Genomic DNA, 17,827 nt, shown 5'->3' on the forward strand with positions numbered 1-17,827 from the left:
GCATGCCACGTCTAATGAATAATACTAAATATTTCTTAATCAACTGCCTTCCAACGAATATTACTAAGGATCCTTGTCACTAAGTACGTTAAGTAGTACTTGTTACTAAGTACGTGCTAAGTGAAATAAATTCTGAAAAATTAAGCGATGTCTTAGAAAAAAGTGAATAGTTCCCAGTTCTAACGGTCCCTACAATATTCATCTTTGTTTGGAGAAAACTTAGATGGATTTGGTTTTTTCTGAAGACCTTTGAAAATATTTAATGGAATAAAACGACCGCCACGACTTCTTACCGTTGCTGTAAAATATCCTTAAAAGTAAAACGAACACTTAATACAAAAAATCACAAAATTAAAAAAAGGTACTTATTACAGCTGAATAAAATAATCTTTGAATTATTCCATATCAGTGTATGTGAAGTAAAAGTCTTGGAATTGTGATCTATTATTTTATTATATACCTTAATGTGTAGTTTATTCTGCAAGCTATTAAATCAATAGGAAGAATATTCAATAATTTTCCACTTTTGAAAATCTAGTTGCTTACGTCTTTACATGAAGTGGTTTGAAATAAAGTTATATAAATAAAACATACTTGAATTACAACAAATGTTATATATACTTAAACAACTCCCCCAATACATTCGTTTACAATTATTTGAGACTTTTAATAACAATAATGACTGCTCTCAATCATTTATTATGTTTTTAGGTATTGTTACATGCTCTACAACTAACGCAGCGATGAGTTGATTTTGAAGTAGTTTTCTCTCCGTCTGTAATAAGAAATGAATACTGTAGATTGGTCTGTCTTTAAAGAAAAATTTCACTTATAATGAGTGTGTCTGGGGGAACATTTCGCTGCAACAATATTTTATATCTTTTCTACGTACCGTCAGCATCCATCGTCTGAGTCGTCTCAATAACGACGGTTCCGTTCGGATAAATTGTCTCTTTCGTCTCTTTTATATTAGGTTTCGGTCGCGGGAACAAGAAATAGAATGAATTGTGTAAGTCATCGTTACTCAATAGCTTTTTTAACAGACTCTCATTGAAGTTAAACCACGATGGTTCACTGTCTGTACTTTCAGCACTAGCTGGTGGTGTGGACACGTCTGAAAATGATTTAAAGATTTCAAGTTATTTTTATATTGAGATATTGTATTTTAGGCATTACATTGGTTTAACTGCCTTTTAATAATTAACGCTCACCTGTTTGAAGTTTATCATTTGACGTTTCTTCTTTATCGTCTTCATCTTCATAGCGTCTCTCTTCAACATTCTTGTCGGTAGAATTCTGGTAGTATGAATCATAAGAAGTAGCTATTGGTACTGAACTCTCTCCATTATTTGAAGCGGACAGTCCACCTAAGCGATAGCAAACAACATATTAATAATATTTTTTTACTTCAACTTACATTAGGATAGTCTTCAATTTACGTTAACTCTATGGCTATGAACTTACTGTCTGGACTTGAATTTATAACTGTGTCTTGGACGTCGTCGATCGCTATACTTGAATTTTCTTTCACACTTTCCTTTGATATAGGGTTCAATTCCTCTATAGCAAAAATTAATATATTAAAATTTGTATAAGGACCTGTATAATAGTCTTTGGGTGTCGTACTTACCCTCAGAATTGGATACATTCTGTTTAAGACTTAAGCTCGGCTTTTTATTTAAATCTGATTCCTCTCGTGAAACGTCGTCTTCAAGGGGTATACTTTCAGAATTATTACGAGAGGGAGACGCATCCTTATCTAAAAAGAATTATTGACAATATTATTTCGACATATCATATAGAATAAAGATTAATTAAATTTTAAACTTACAAGAAGCATCATCATACACATCAGAAGACTGGACTTTAGAAGTGTTTTTATTATCTCCCTGACTGGAGATTGAACTAATTGATTCCGGTTGAGTTGAATTCGAGGCTTCCTCTCCATCTATAAGTGCTCCTCCATTTGATAAAAGTGGTGTATAATCTAGTGGCAGTAAATTAATTTTAGAATATATGATAAGGCTTAGAATATTTGTAACATTCTCACAACTGGAATCATAAATGTAGTACTAACTGGTTATGTTTTTACTTTCATTTTCGACCGTTGTTCTGTCTATCGTGGGATCCGTTGTTTCAGGGTTCACTGGAGAAAATAGTGAAGTAGCTTCACTGGTAGTAGAATTTATATCCGATTCCGTACCCGGTGCTATGCTATCTACGTTTTCTGTAAAGATAGGAAACACGAGAGATAAATTAACATCTAATCATACACATCCAATTATAAACATAAAGACATTAATCACACACCATCATCATATTTCTTTTCAACTTCTGTGCTAGGTATTTTCCCATTTGAATCCTTGTCTCCATCAGCGGTTACTGTCTCATTTGATACGTTTGTCTTACTAGCTTCAGTATTTTGCGATAGTTCGGGTGGCGTTGGGGAACTGCTTATATCTGAATGTAACAATTTTTTTTATAGGCATTTAATCTCTTAAACACTGTTTAATACAAACATAGAATAAGTTGTTTAATTACCTGAACCTAAACTTTGATTAGATAATTCTGTGTCTTCGTTAGGGGAACGTATTTCAGGATTAGAGGTTTCTGTAGTTTTACCCTCCTCATAATTTTCATTTGATTCTGTGCTTTTATTAGGTTTTATATGGTTATCTATAAAAAGAAAAGAAAGTGAATAATTCTTGGTTTATTAAAAATATAATAAGTATAATAATTCTAAATTACTTTATATTTAACCCAGTTTAACAATCACAGATACGAAATAGACTGATTTTTTACTTACCTGTTACTTTTTCCGACTTTGTAGGCAATTGATCTATCTCACGACTATTATCTAGCGAGGATCTATTGTGTTGATCTTGATTATCAGAAACTTGATTATTCCCAGGAGGGTCCGGTTCAACTGATACCGTGTTTTTAGTAGCTAAACATTAAAAATACATATTAAACAGTCATTCTGAATTTAAAAACATACCAAAAATAAAAAACGTAATCTTACTTGTAACTATTTCTTCCTTTGAGGGGATTTCTGTTGTAGGAATTATTTCATTATGGCCAGGATTTGGGTATTCATTTTTATCCAAAATGTTTTGTCCTTGACTAATTTCAGGTGTACTTATTACGTTCTCATTATAAGAAGAGACTTGCTGAACTGGATTAATGGGTTCTATTTCAGCCTTCTCGAGCTTCAAATCTGACAACAGATCTTCAGCATCTTTATACGGACCAATGACAGTGTCGGTAGTGACAGGTACTTTTTGATCTTTTACAGTTTGAGAATCAATTTTATTTAATTGATTTGTTTTGCTATCCGTTAAGGGATTTATTGGTAGTATCGGCGAAATAGTAGAGAGAACTGGCTTATCAGAGCCTCGTATTTCAGGAGTTATAACTGGGTTCACTTGACTTTTCTGCAAAAGTTCTTTAGCTTGAAGCATTACATAATTTGGATAATTTTTCTGGATTTTTTCCAACTCATCAACTTGCTCCACTCTACCATCTGGATACACAACCATGTAACGCTTCGATGGTTTTGAAGATATATAAATATCTTTTAATCTTTGAGGGTTGCTTAAAATATTTCCCACGCGTGCTTGTCCTGTAAATTAAATGAAGAAGTTTCTTTTATTTATTCCATAAAATTAAAACTCCTAGAATATCTAAACAAGCCAGGCCATGAAGAAAGGGTTAGCCCCCTAAATATTCAATCCCCCCCATCCCACTAAGCAGACTCAGAAAAATGATCATTTCTTTTAACCTCAGGCATTGAAATAAATAAGACAATTATTTAATGATAATTTCATTTTAACTTATATTACTACCCAAGCACATATTGTAAGACTTTCTTAAACTCTTCATCTTACCCTGAGGCAAATCTGATATTTGTTCGCTACTTATTTCATATGGTTTTGCTCGGCCTGTCTTGTAAAGAATTTCTGCTGAAGGATTTTGAAAGGTTCCTTTTATGTTTTGTGTACTATAAAGTAAACTATTTTCATTTTTCATACCATTAAGGGAGACTAAGTTTCTTTGTGTCATGGGTTTGTAGTTATTCAAAATTGAATTTATGTACTCAGGTGTTGCTATTGGTACGTCTATTTGTATTCCGTCTTCGTCACGATTTTGGTCCATGCTATTGGCTAAACGCTCAACTGGCAAATTGAGTCTCTCATTGATATGGTTTATTTGAGAAATAGAATTTACTTTTGATAAAATAACATTTCTGTTGTTATTTGATTCTGACATCATGGCACCGATGCCAGGAACATTGATTTCACGGTTTTCTTCATAGTTTGGTCGAAAGTTTTGAATTCTGTTTACTTGAGACAAGGAAGGTTTATATAGCACTGCAGGTGCGAGATCTTTTACTTTCTTTATATTCCTTTCCTCATTGATAAGCTCCTCTTTATCCCGGGGCATTATATTCCTTTGTATGTTGATATTTTTGAAATCTTCTGGATATTTATGCAATATCCTTTGTTCGTTGTTGATGGCACTTATTTCATATTTGTTTAGAACTGATTCTCGCTGATATTCTTGATTTGTTAAAGATGGATTGAGAGGCACATGCTGGGTATTTAGCGAAATTTCCTCTCTATTGCCTTGAAAGGTATTTTGATTATAGCCTGCATTTTGAAATAATAGATCCCTTTCAGCTTCCTGCCCCATTACTCCATTCGGCTTATATTTAACATCGTACGCCACCGCGGGTTCATCAAACTTTCGTGCTGCATTGAATTCACTATATCTTTCATTTTGTAGAATCGGTTCGTTGTACCTACTTCCTTGAGGTGTTGAAACTAAAACGTAATAACATATATTGATATAAAAGACGGAATCAGAAGAACAGTTCGTATTAATATTTCATCAAGAGTTTCTATACGCACATAATTTTATTAAATATTTTATGACGTTCTAATAAAATGTAACAAAATTCATTAATATCATTAACACATGTAACTCACCCCCCAAACCCAAGAACAACGCGAGACAGAACGCGTTTGATATAATTTCAGTCATGTTCGCCGTCTCTGGTGCGACCCGACCACTTGTAAAGTCTTAGTAAAGGGGCCTCCTGTTATAAATTCACACAAAACAAACAGAACCGAAAGCTGAACATACAATACTATTGTTTGATGTACTCCTTTACCTGAATTCTCGATGTTTGCGCCAATGTAAATGAAGTCCGAGTTGCGTCAAATACTCTCATATATCATTCGGCGAGAAATTTATTAAGCGTAAATAAAAAGAAATTAAAAACAAATATTTTTACCAAATATTTGATAGACGTCGAGTAATAGTTATTAGTGGGTAATAATCTATTAAGAAAATACGAAGGTAATTCGTCATTCAAAGAATCTGTTTTTTAAACCATTATGTGTAAATAACATTCCATAGTTTATTTTTGTGAGAATTTTAATTTAATTCTTATTGAAATTTTTATTAATATTAATGTACAGTCTGCGTCAAACATTGTGAAATACGGTTAGCAGGCCCCGAACTAAAATTGCGAAATAATATAAAATTATAATTTATTATTGCTTGAAAACAGTTCCAAACCTTGAACCACTTTCAGTTTTCTTGGAAACTGTATGGTTTTTGGGTTCAATGTTAATTTAAGTGGAACAACAGACGGATAAATATATCACAAAGCCTCTCATACGCCGCTTTCTTATACTTCGTTTGTTATAATTTAAATAAATTTTAGTGACAACATATTTAATGTTTAAAATTTTATTAATGTTACAAATATATATTTCTTTACTTTTAAGACAAGCAAAGTAAATAAAAAGATAATATTAATCATTTACTAAACGCCACTTTTAAATCTGTTTGTGTATTATGACTCGTTTGTCTCGAAGCTTACCTTTTTCTTGAATCAATCAAAGTAAGTCGGCAATAATATTTTTATGGATCACATTAAATTTATATTCTTTATCTTCGTCTGGATTGTGAAAACGAAATGAATATTTTAATGTTATTATGAGAAGACGGATCGCTTTTCGAATGAACCTACAGTATTATATGTCCTTGTCTTTACAAGAGAGACAGCCATCAAAATGAGGGAGTGATTAATGTTTAATCACAAGAACGACCTAGCAATTACAACATTTTCTGATTATTATTATTGTAAAGACAAAACTACACACCTTCTACTTGCAGGTACTTCATAATAAACACTAATCGTATCCCTTTAAGATTCAGATTGTCGGAAGTTCATTGTGAAAGTTTCTTTGATATCAATAAAGATTCCATCGTATTATATTATATATAATAGCGGACCGCGTACAAATCGTGACGTTTAACATAAATCAAATTTTTGTACAAGTGTTTCTTAATTAATGGAATATTATCATTATCTACTTGTAACTAAATATTTGTATACAATTTTCTTTATGTTGTACAAACATTTAGCGGCAGGTTGTTACACGTAATGACAATAATGTTTTTGCAAGAACTTTATTATAGTTTATATAGCGTCCACATCGGTCACATATCACTCTATGCCTAACGTCAGTTTAATCAACCGTTTATTTTCCTGTACCTTTGTGTCCTTTTGATGTATTTCACGAGGGTTTTCCACATATCATGATGACCGTGCGACAGAACAGTGCACCAGACAATACAAGACTTTTTAGTTTCTTATGATGAGAAAACAATTAAACAATGTAACTTTTTCTTTCCTAACATCTGAAACTAATAGCTATCGTAGATCTAGTCACTAATAAATCTGGTGGATATTTATTGCTTTAAATAAATTTAACTGAGCTATTAGCTACAACTTCTGCTTGACATCACGTATATATTTCTGTTTGTTTTACAATGTACATGAGTGATTTATTCAACCGCTCACTCCGGGTCACTTCCATGTACATCATGTATATATCGGATTTATTATAAATTCATTATTTTAAAGAGAGGACGCCAGCCTCGCTGACGTCCCTAATGTCACTTGTTTCAGTATGTTCCAGATATTTCAAAATGAATATTCAATTCTTCTAAATGTTCTTGTATTTTTCGAAGGTTCTTCATAATCACATTCTTTATGATCCGCACTCGCTGAACTCTGCAGTCCGCTGTCGTGCGTCCAGACGTCATATTTATACCAGAATTTAAACATAGTTCTATTCTCCTTTTAAATAGCCTTTGTTTTCGTTTTACTTTTAACAATAGTAACGACGACCAATAAGTTGTTATAATAATTGATGACAGCCTTCAGTTATTTTCGTGTTGCATCCGTCATTGAAGCTGATAGCGCCGATATATAGCAAACACACTTATCTCATCAACAGAACATGTCACCAAAATGGTAATTTAAGAAACAAATTCTTATGCCTCCAGCGTTATATCAGTATTGAAATACAAAATAGATTTCGTCCTCATATCCCTTTTTCTTTACAGAACATCCGAGCCTTTTCCCAATTCAAGGGAAATGTGAAAAGGCTTTTTTCATTGCAAAGTCATTCAACAATCGCGCCATCCTCGTGTCGGCCATCATTTTATTTTGTTTTTTCTAAATGATAATCTCTTTGTTTGTGGACTGTAGAGTTATAAACAGATGTCATTTTTGAATGAAATTAATTGTAAATGAAGCTTGGAAACGACATACTTCAGTAGATTTCAATAATGAGGAAACAACTCTAATTTTCACAATTGACTGTTACCTAATAAGCAGTTTGAAATTGATTCCTCCCGCGATTTACGTATTTAAACCCTAAGCAGCACTCAGTTATTCATAACTTAGAATGATTTATACCGATCATTCACTTGTCTTTTAAATATGATAAGAATCTAATCCATTAAATAAGAGTGATTGACATTGAAATTATTCTGGGATAAAACTTTTTCATCCTATTATTCTGTGAATATCAGAACATTCGTTTTTAATTTAACACAATTACTTTGTTATATTATTAAGTTATAGTAATAATAGAAATATTTTATTTGGTTTGTTGCGATATAGTATTCGCCCAATAATTTGAAAATTTTAATCTCCCTAGCCATCAAATTTTGTCAAACGATAACAAACGATATTAATGTTCAGGGTTATGCATATTATAGAGCTATTTTATTTTTCCTTCTTCATTTCTTCATCACAATATGTCTTTTTCGTTATTTTATATGATCTAAGTTAAAATGAAAATTTATTTTTAATGTTAAGTAATGTGCTGGTAATCGTTGCCTATTTTATAAAATATCATATAAAATTTTAATATAATGCCATAGAAATTGGTTTACGAGTTCTTGTAATCATTAAGAAGCGAATCATTTGATAATAATCTATACATGTGCACAAATAAATAAAAATAATAAACATTTTAACTACGTATATGTAATATTTATACGGTAGTTTTTTAATTTGTGTCTGTCTGTTTGTTCCGGCTGAGCTCTGTAATGGCTTGACCGATTTTGACGGACTTTTATTAACAGGTAGCTGATGTAATAAGGAGTAAAGCAGGCTACTTTTTATCCCGTTCCCGATATTAAGCGTTATCGTGAGTGGGAACCGGGTCACATGCGACAATGGAATGTTTTTCATTGATTTTTGTTTTTTTTTAATTAAGTAGACGATGTCTCGGGCAACTAATTTTACATAATTTCATACATTATTAAGAGTTTAAATCCTAAATGTATCCAGTTTTATTGTATGAGGAGCACATTGACTGAGGCTGAGCACTAAATATTGAAATATAATTATAGTTAGTCTTTACATTAGTTGTCATATTATATAAAAGTTACTTAGAAAATTTATGTATAATTTTTTTATTTGATCACAGTTTTATTTCAGTAATATCACAAGCCTGCCATCTCTTGTCTGTCTGCTAAATTACGTATTAAGATGTATATTTATAACCTGTAAGTTATTAAATATAGAAACAGATAAATAGATGGCGCTTTAAAGAAAACTCACAGAGGTTGCAACCGTTAATATAAAACAGCAGTTCACTAATTCATTTCTCACATTCAATTTAATAATTGTCTGAAATAGTAAAGTAAAATGTTGTCATTTGAAATGTTAAGTGCTATTATAATATTATATACAGCGGCATCTTCAGCGGGTGAGTTTCAATGTATTTTATTGCATCGTAAGTCATTAGAATCGAGACACAAATGTATAATCGGAAATATATAATCGGAGTTATGTTGAGTTGTCGAACAATTTGTCATACGATAAGTTTAAATAATAGCGAACATAAATAAAACGGTTTTTTAAATAATCTTAATTTCATGGTCATTAGGAAAGTCCAAAAGGTGACGTTCAATAAAAATAAGGAACATGTTAGCATAATGAGACGTTTTACGGAGCGTTCTCTTAGCACATTTATCATAGACGTGACTTTTAAATAAACACATACATTGTGTTTTTATCATTAATAACTTAGGAATAGTTAATAGTTATGTTTTGTGTATCTAATCCACGTTCACCAGTAGGTACCGACATCCAAACGTTATTCTTTAAATTGACTAACTCTAAAATTACGATAACTATAACAGCAATTATATTGAAATTAATTTAATTAATATATAATGGAATGACACTCATTTATAAGGAACTGATGCAACAACTTCATTGTTTCCTTCCCCGACCACTTGTATTTTTTAAAAGATGCTACCAGTCATACTGGGAGAAATTCAACTTAAAGTACTATTTAAAAAGTATTATTAGTCGGTATGTTATAGAACACGACTCATTATTATTGGGAAAATCCAACATCGAACACAAATGTCATCGAGACAAAACACAGGACGTTGATTAAAGAGTTAAAAACCTCGACACCTCAAACCACTGTTATAGCATGCCTTCAGGTCTCAGACAAAGCAAAGGCCGCTATTACTATAAATATTTATTTATAGCAATTTACTGCTTATATATTTCAGCTGAGTTGCGATGCGGGATCAACGAGGTAGCAATGGATTGTCCAAGAGACTGCTACTTCGACTCCTGTCCTAAGAGTCGGTATCACGACAAGACACCTTGCCCCAGACCTGAGAAGTGTCCTCCGCCGACATGTAAATGTATCTTCAACTATAGACGAGCTGACAACGGAACCTGCATACCTACTACTGAATGTCGTAAGTTATTTTGATGTATTGATAGTATTGAAAGAAAGAGAGAGTTATCTAGTAAGGAGTAATTCCTGGGTACCAACACGTTCATCATACGTTGCATTTGTCTTTACATTTCATTGTATTTTTTTGTTTTAAAATGATTTAAATAAGAATTAAAATCGATTTTATTGTAGTTAGTGGCTAGAGACAAGTTATCCCACCGCGGGTGTCATTTTTGGTACCTAATGACTTCCTTTGTGCCGTGTCGAGGATGTAAAGAGTTGTTTCAGTCAACAACAACACATACGATTAAAAGTTCTTGAATTTGCAATGTCTCTTGTAAAACAAGGAATGTTTACGAACCAAAAATCTTAGTACTTTCAAAATTTGCGTTAAAAATTAAAACTGTTACAAATAAAATATCGTAAATTAAATCTTAAGACAATTTTGAAAATGTCGACGGAATTGACGTAGTAAATATAAAATATGTTCGAAACTAAAATAAATTATGGAAACCCAAATCCGAATCCCGACTGTTAAAATAAAAAGAAGTAAAGTAAAATACCAAAGCTCTCTTCTATGAATCGTTTAAACTCCTTCAGCTACATACTCCTGAGATTTGTTTTTAGCTCCGTTCGAGTGTTCGGGTGTGAGGGAGGTGTACGACAGTTGTCCTCCGTGGTTTCCTTCTCAGAAGTGTGAGGACGCCGCCCCTACTGATGTGTATCCCTTCTTCATACTGACTGTGGTGGAGTGCAGCCCCGCCTGCCGCTGCCAGCCTCATCACTGGAGGGATCACGGGACCTGTGTGCCTTACTATGAGTGCCGTTAGTTACTACTCTAATACCATTATCTCGTTTAGAGAAACACACGATACTTAGTACACTAGGGGAGTAACGAATTTGTCCACTAAAGAATAAATAGGCAGCAGTCCTTGTATGACTGAAGCGGCGTTTGACCAAGATAGCATTAATACATTGATTTATTGAGGCTAACAAACAAGAGCTACATAGCATTAAAATATGGGCTCTCGAGATCATGTAATTGTGTTACATTGTACCATCACGATAGACGAGACAATTTTAGAATCGACTACTGGATATTAACTAAAATACACATATAAGTTAAGCCACCAGTGAAAAATATTTACCACTTAGATAATAAACAATATACAATACATACTCGTATATCTTACTGTATCAGATGTAGCACATCATAAAATAATATATCAGTAAGTTTAGTAGGAACAAGAAGAGCCTTTGACTTTAGAAACCTCACGATATATATCACGAAACTGCGATCTAGTTACATCCTGGTGTCTCACTTGGAAAAACTTATAATTTTAGCAAAATAATCTATTTATATCTGATATTTGAAATTTATTAATCATATGTAATTTTGGTTACAGCAAACATTAAAGCTAAACTACGAGGAAAACCATCAACAATCCCAGAGTCCTAATTAGGACAATGTGTATTGTACATTATTTTGCTTAATAAAATCTTTTGAAATAAATTGGATACTTATATTTTCTTATTAACACAATAAGATAATAAAATATTATTAAATTTTCAATAACCCCCTACCCATGAATATATTTCTAGCACGCGTGAAGCATTTAGTCGAATTATCTTACAGTAAGAACATTGTTGTCATTTTCACACCGCTGCGCCGATGGTAACCTAACATAGCTGAGAACTACCCGAGAAAACCGGCTTTCAAATTTATAAAACACATTAAAATCGATCGATCCGTTTGAAAGCTACGATACTGCAGACATACATACGAACATACACGCACACATACACATAGTACACACACATCGCAATCAAAACTCGTAACCCCCTTCTTTTTAGTCTGAGATTAAAAATAAATTCTTTATAAAGCGACAGAAAATAAAAAAAACGAGTAACATTTAAGTAACACAAACAAGACTCATTAACACAGACAGGTCAGATATTCAAATTGAAAGTAAGATAAAAAATAACAAGTCAACAACATTCTAACACAGGAACTACGAAGCAAAAAACAATTTTACACTTAAATATTATATCCTAACTTAGTAACTTAACCTACGTACACGTTGTAATAAATTCTAAATATCTGCACAAAAATCGACTGAAAGCCATATATAGAAAAACGACTTCCACTATTCTTATTTACTTTCCAATAATATAATTTGATGCCTAACTAAATATATATAAGTTATTAATATCCAATCACCTGTTGAAGTCAGTGACAGATACAGATTAAGTTACTGAACACTGTTCTTATAGCGAAACAGTTTTTATAGCGAATTAAATTATCAAGAGGTTTTGTTGTTTGTGAACCTAAATGATGTGAAGTTATAAGCCGAAATCTACAAATATTTGATATTTCCTTAGGTACTTGATGGTCGCTATGACTTCAGTTCTGACCTTTTGATCAAATAAATGTATCCGACTGTTTCTGTGGAGCGATTTTTAAGCAATGATCTTTATCATAAACTTGTAAGATCCGGGTAACGAATACTATTCAAAAACGTAGGTGTGTATATATATATAATTATTATCACGTTTTCAGTAGTGTATTTAATTATTTTCATAAGAAGTATGCTATATTCAAACCGTTGATAAATTTGTTATTTCCATGTTACATTTCACGCTGTGATTATTTTTTAATATTCATTACAGAAAACATACCATTGAAAAGAAATTGTTGGTGATCTGATTATTAGAAATCAATAATATTTTTGATTGACATAACAGTTGTTAGGATAACAGATAGTCAATGATTCGGAACACCAAGGACACATTCAATCACATGAGTCAGTGAGAAATGTTCTATAGAAAACACAGAAACATTTTTCCGGTCTTTAAATTTACAGTTCGTTATGATAGTATAATTTTAAGAACTTGTCATTCCCTTTTAATAATTGAAATAATATCAGGCTGTCTCCTGCTCCCTGTCACTGATCATGATTACACTCTATTACTTCACAGTAATATCCATATCTTTACACGGCTGAAAGCCATTTTTTAAACAAAGAACAACGACAGTGATGTCCATGACTAAGTGTGCCAGCCTCCTTGTAAAGTACCCCTCTCTGTGTCGGGTGCTCGTCCCTGACCGCTGACTGCGACCTTTCGTCTCCTCCCTTCTCTGTTCCTATCCTAATATTTTGAACTAGGTTTTGAGCGCGTCTTTTCCCTTGGGTTAATCCATAGTTCGCACATCATTCATGCAAATAAAATACTCCATACGAGTCATCACAGACACTTATAATTTCAACCGTTTCATGATTTGGAAAAATTGATAAAAGCGTCATCTATGGAATGTAAACAGAATCATTATTGACCGCTCGCTATTAGCGCCTCCTTCCATTAAATGTGACCGTAAGCAGAACTTCACGTTGCTTGTCCTGTGTACCTACAAGTCGTGTCGAACTTCGAAAAGAAAATATTTTTCTATGGATGTTTAAAAGCTCAGGAAGTCTTTCTCTTTCCATAATTATATTTTCATTTTTCCCTTGTTATTATGTAGCAAATAAATAATTTTGCCTTTTTAATTAAATAAAAATAGTATTTCATAAGGAGCCACGGAACAGAGAATTATGGATAGCGTTGAGATTTGGTTGCTACATCTATGTTTCAAGTACATATCGTTCTCTTACTTCTGGAACTAATTCTGAGATCGAAACGAACGAAGTTTGGGACACAAAGTAGTTATACGTAGAACTTAGAAGTCACTGTAGAGGTAATAAGTTAACTAAAATATTAAAAACTAAGACATAGAACCATTTAGCAAGTTAAGTATCAGGTCGGTAGTTGGTGGTAGTCGTTAGGCTAGAAACGAACAGAGCGAAACGAATGAGCTGGCTACTGAGGATCTATTCCATCGGGAACATAAGAATGGATACAGAAAACAACAAACCGAGCGACAACAGGGCAATACAAGATAGAAGATAATATATTAGAAATATTGCTACGGAATCGTTACAGAATAAAAAAAGAATGAAGGACTCATCAACAGTTCACGGTGTTGGTGGCGTGATGACGTGTATCAAATGTAATAAAAGTCTTGATCACCTGAAACAACAATAAGAATGAAAAAATACCTCACTGAGGTGAATAACAACGCGTTCTCTGTAAAGGTTAACTTATATAGACGGACGCGTGACAGAGAAGACATAATATTAACGATACTTTGAGGAAGGGCCATTTAAAATAATGAAACATATATCGATTGACTAGAAATGACTATAACACGATACAGTGTGAACATGCAGAAATGTCTCGTGTTAAAGATGCTCATGGAACATTCATATCGCATTCATCTTTTTATCCTAAATAAAGTTTTCTAAAATACACACACTACATATATTTTTTATGGTCGTGGTGGCCTGGAGGTTAAAGGCCCGCCTCTCATACGTGATGGCGCGGGTTCGAAACCTGGCAAGTACCAATGTGATCTTTTCCGAGTCAGATATACTTTCTATGAGTATTCAGACACCACTGACGGACGGTGAAGGAAAACATCGTGAGGAAACCTGGTCTTATCATTTCAAATTATAAGATTAAAATCGCCAACCCGTCTTGAGCAAGCGTGGTGATTAATGCTCTAACCTTCTCCATATGAGAAGAGACCTTTGCTGAGCAGTGGGCTTCTATAGGCTGATGATGATGATGATGATGACATATTTTTTTGCAAATTAAATAAATAATATATTGTGTTTAATTTGGTCCTCCATATGATAACATGAAATATATTGCAATTTTACATTCACATTATCATTATTTAAACCCAATTTCCTAATTCCATATAACCTTAGTTTTATCTATTAATATTAAAATAACTTTTACGTCCCTGTGTAATAAATACAGTTTAATAAACACAAACACGAGTGGATTATTTTATATATTTTACATGTCAATATTCTAAAATGAACCAAAGAGAAAAAAAAAACATTTTATATTCTAGGAATCTAATAAATACTTCAATTTAACATTAATAACAATGAGCTTAAGATGTATTTACATCTGAATAATTTGTATTTTATTCAGAAAAACACTTTTAACAAACAATAGAGCAAGACACCAGACATTGAAGCCTCACTGCTATATAAGAACGACTTTTTTATTTCAATCTTCATTGCATCGTATTAATCAGTCATGGCGCGTTCACTGGTCTTGTTAGTGTTGTGTTTAAGTATTGTGTCTTGTTATGACGAAGGTAATTAATTATGTACTATGTACATTATCACTCATTTTAACTCTCAATATCGTAAGATGGAGTAACCTTAGCGGAACTTCCAAACTGTTGAACATACTCATTCTTGATTTTATCCATCTGATTTTATCATTTTCCAGAAGAGGCTTGAAAGTTCTCAATTTAAAATGTTCATATTAAATGTAATAAGTTCAAACGATATTCAGCGTCTATTTTCATTGCCAACTTCAGTCGTTTCTCAAACTCTCTTTCATTTATTTAGTTTTTCAATTTGTGCACTTCATCATCTAAATATTATTAGTAATTTAATTACATTTTGATTGTCATTTTTTGGTATCCATGGGTGTAATATTTATAATGAAATATGTCTTACAAAAAATAACGATAACAAAAATTGGTAAACACTTTTCCATTTTACACTTTTATATATTGTAAAACTATATAAAAAAAACTACTTATATAAGCTGATTTTAATACACTTATATAACTTGCATTATATATACTCGTACTTGCAGTTGAGGACATATGTGGACCCAATGAACATCTCAAAGATGGTATAAGTTGTAAATCGGACTGTTGCCCCGGTGAAGACTGCCCCGACCCTTGCGCCAGTGCCTGCACGTGTGACCTCCAGTACCACAGAGTGTCCAATGGGACCTGTATACCGACGAGAAAATGTCGTAAGTGTTTATTTAATGAATGAGATCTACAGAATGAGTGTTCTCTGAGCAGCTCCTTTTCAATGACATTATTTTATTTAATCTTACACAACGATGCTCCCCGTTCGTCTCCAGCTCCCATCGACTGCCCTAACAATGAGCACTTCGACGTCTGTCCCGTGTGTAATGAGGGTTGCGATAACGCGGTCGCGTCTGGAAAGAGATGTAGATTCGTTGGACGAATAGGTATCACTGTGATCTGTGAACCTGCGTGTCGCTGCGATGATGGCTATTGGAGGAACAGCAAAAAACAATGTGTCCCTTATGAGGAGTGCCGTGAGTGAACTATCAAATATCAGCCACCTTTTTTGTTTAATGTTTTATAATCCAAACATCTAAATAAACTTCCAAATTGCTTTTCAGCGCAAGTTCAGGAAGAGTGCAACTAAAGTAAAGAAACGATAAAAATAATTAATTTTTCTAATAACGACATTAAAACAATAACTTTTACGGCTCTTAAACTGTTGCAGTCATCATTATTGTATATTAAGTTAAGTTTAAATTATAACTTAAATAAACGTAAATTTAAATACATTTTAAAGAAACTTTGAACTATTAATAATCCTCTGGTTGTCGTTAATGTAATTACGTTCAGTTCAGATTGTTTGTTTTTTTTTACTTTATAATAATAATAACAATCCTATATTTTTCCAATTAGTTACTAACTTGAAATGTAACTTAAGTAAATACTTAGTCTTCGCATGTAAATACGTCCACTGATACATATTATATAATATACATATAGTTGTTTACATAGCTTAGGGACGAAGCATCAAGACTTCCTTTGTTTTAGCGTTGGACTTCCGACCAGTGTTCAATGCAACATATTCTTCCTGCTAGAGCTGACAGTATAACAACACATGCATGGTAATATGTTCCTTTTGATGATGGGACGATACGGTTTCTTTTGGTGGAGTCCCAAAGAAAACGTATCGCACTGTTCCAATGTGATTGTTATTCTTCTCTCAGCTTTTTTATATATTTATTGAAAGAACTCAAAAAAAGTCATCCTCTAACGGTGATAAGTTTCAACAAGCTTATTTTCAGTCCAACATTGATTGATTGATAGTTATGTTGAGCAACTTGATCATCATACTTTTTAGTTGTTCCTCACTTTCAGCCTTCAGGTATGTTGTCACTAGCAAAGTTCAGGTGGTTCATAAATTTCTATTTACACTGATCATTTCTTGGGACAGTATAGGCCCATCATTTTATTGTAACAGTCTTATTTGAATGTTTATTTGTGAAATCTGATCCCTTTGTGCCTCACCTCCAATAATGAAGATTTTTATTAATATCCCATCAAGTTTGATTATCCTACCCTCTGGTGCTAGTGGGATACACGTTAGAAACAATGTTTATGAATTTTTCCGCTAACTTCTGATCTACTCAGAGGTGCTGTTATGTAATGTAATCGCTGTTATTGATAAAGACTTGAACAATTTTTGTGTTTTCGTGGTTCGAGTTTGAGAGTCTTTTATTATCTTTTTGTTTTTTACCGATTGTAGGTTGAAGAATATCGTAAAATGGCAGTCTGAGTCGAAGCCAGTTAACCTCATAAATTGAGAAAAAAATTGTTCTATCAAATTGAGAAAAAAAAAGGAAAGATCCACGTCCACTTTTATCTTTTGGGTTGAAGTTAGTCCGAATTGTTTTATGCATACAATCATGTGTGTAGTAAATAGATCTTTCTCCACGCTTTATTCTATGTCAAAGGCTGAATGCTCTTGTAATTGAGATTCAATGTATTTGTTATCTCACTACATGCATTAACATCTTCCACAAACATAATGTATTATGTTAAATCCGAGTAGTTTTGTCTGTTC

At 32.8% G+C, this 17,827-nt stretch overlaps 3 protein-coding genes across 4 annotated transcripts; 2 read left to right on the forward strand and 1 right to left on the reverse strand.

Annotated features, from left to right (window-relative positions):
- Window positions 1-448: 448 nt before the first annotated feature.
- LOC116765986 (homeobox-like protein HDP1) lies at window positions 449-5,062 on the reverse strand. Of its 2 annotated transcripts, none has more exons than XM_032655639.2 (13): window positions 4,989-5,062; window positions 4,032-4,823; window positions 3,023-3,622; window positions 2,807-2,947; window positions 2,542-2,676; window positions 2,311-2,460; window positions 2,078-2,227; window positions 1,832-1,987; window positions 1,631-1,759; window positions 1,465-1,560; window positions 1,212-1,367; window positions 893-1,114; window positions 449-775 (listed from the first exon to the last, which is right to left on the reverse strand). In XM_032655639.2, the coding sequence occupies exons 1-13, from the start codon at window positions 5,041-5,043 to the stop codon at window positions 708-710; spliced, it is 2,850 nt and encodes a 949-aa protein (XP_032511530.2). In that variant the 5' UTR covers window positions 5,044-5,062; the 3' UTR covers window positions 449-707. The 2 variants fall into 2 exon arrangements, with proteins under 2 accessions (XP_032511530.2, XP_032511529.2); XM_032655638.2 differs by having other exon boundaries at window positions 3,888-4,823.
- Window positions 5,063-8,943: 3,881 nt separating this feature from the next.
- LOC116765711 (inducible metalloproteinase inhibitor protein-like) lies at window positions 8,944-11,589 on the forward strand. Its single transcript, XM_061521992.1, has 4 exons — window positions 8,944-9,083; window positions 9,904-10,098; window positions 10,704-10,901; window positions 11,483-11,589. Exons 1-4 carry the CDS (start codon window positions 9,023-9,025, stop codon window positions 11,533-11,535), a joined length of 507 nt encoding a protein of 168 aa, XP_061377976.1. The 5' UTR covers window positions 8,944-9,022; the 3' UTR covers window positions 11,536-11,589.
- A 3,554-nt stretch (window positions 11,590-15,143) lies between these two features.
- LOC116766062 (inducible metalloproteinase inhibitor protein-like) lies at window positions 15,144-16,546 on the forward strand. Its single transcript, XM_032655715.2, has 4 exons — window positions 15,144-15,285; window positions 15,798-15,962; window positions 16,077-16,277; window positions 16,365-16,546. The coding sequence occupies exons 1-4, from the start codon at window positions 15,225-15,227 to the stop codon at window positions 16,388-16,390; spliced, it is 453 nt and encodes a 150-aa protein (XP_032511606.2). The 5' UTR covers window positions 15,144-15,224; the 3' UTR covers window positions 16,391-16,546.
- Window positions 16,547-17,827: the final 1,281 nt, after the last annotated feature.

This window comes from Danaus plexippus, chromosome 11 (assembly GCF_018135715.1).
Source record: "Danaus plexippus chromosome 11, MEX_DaPlex, whole genome shotgun sequence".
In the NCBI taxonomy this organism is placed as follows: Eukaryota; Metazoa; Arthropoda; class Insecta; order Lepidoptera; family Nymphalidae; genus Danaus; species Danaus plexippus.

Coding starts and splice junctions, on each gene's coding strand:
- LOC116766062 (XM_032655715.2), top strand. CDS start 15,225: ATGGCGCGTTCACTGGTCTTGTTAGTGTTGTGTTTAAGTATTGTGTCT. Junction 15,963..16,076: donor TATACCGACGAGAAAATGTC/GTAAGTGTTTAT, acceptor GTTCGTCTCCAG/CTCCCATCGACTGCCCTAAC. Junction 16,278..16,364: donor TGTCCCTTATGAGGAGTGCC/GTGAGTGAACTA, acceptor ATTGCTTTTCAG/CGCAAGTTCAGGAAGAGTGC.
- LOC116765711 (XM_061521992.1), top strand. CDS start 9,023: ATGTTGTCATTTGAAATGTTAAGTGCTATTATAATATTATATACAGCG. Junction 9,084..9,903: donor TACAGCGGCATCTTCAGCGG/GTGAGTTTCAAT, acceptor TATATATTTCAG/CTGAGTTGCGATGCGGGATC. Junction 10,902..11,482: donor TGTGCCTTACTATGAGTGCC/GTTAGTTACTAC, acceptor TTTTGGTTACAG/CAAACATTAAAGCTAAACTA.
- LOC116765986 (XM_032655638.2), bottom strand. CDS start 5,043: ATGACTGAAATTATATCAAACGCGTTCTGTCTCGCGTTGTTCTTGGGT. Junction 2,677..2,806: donor AAAGTCGGAAAAAGTAACAG/GTAAGTAAAAAA, acceptor TTCTTTTTATAG/ATAACCATATAAAACCTAAT. Junction 776..892: donor TCAGACGATGGATGCTGACG/GTACGTAGAAAA, acceptor TTCTTATTACAG/ACGGAGAGAAAACTACTTCA.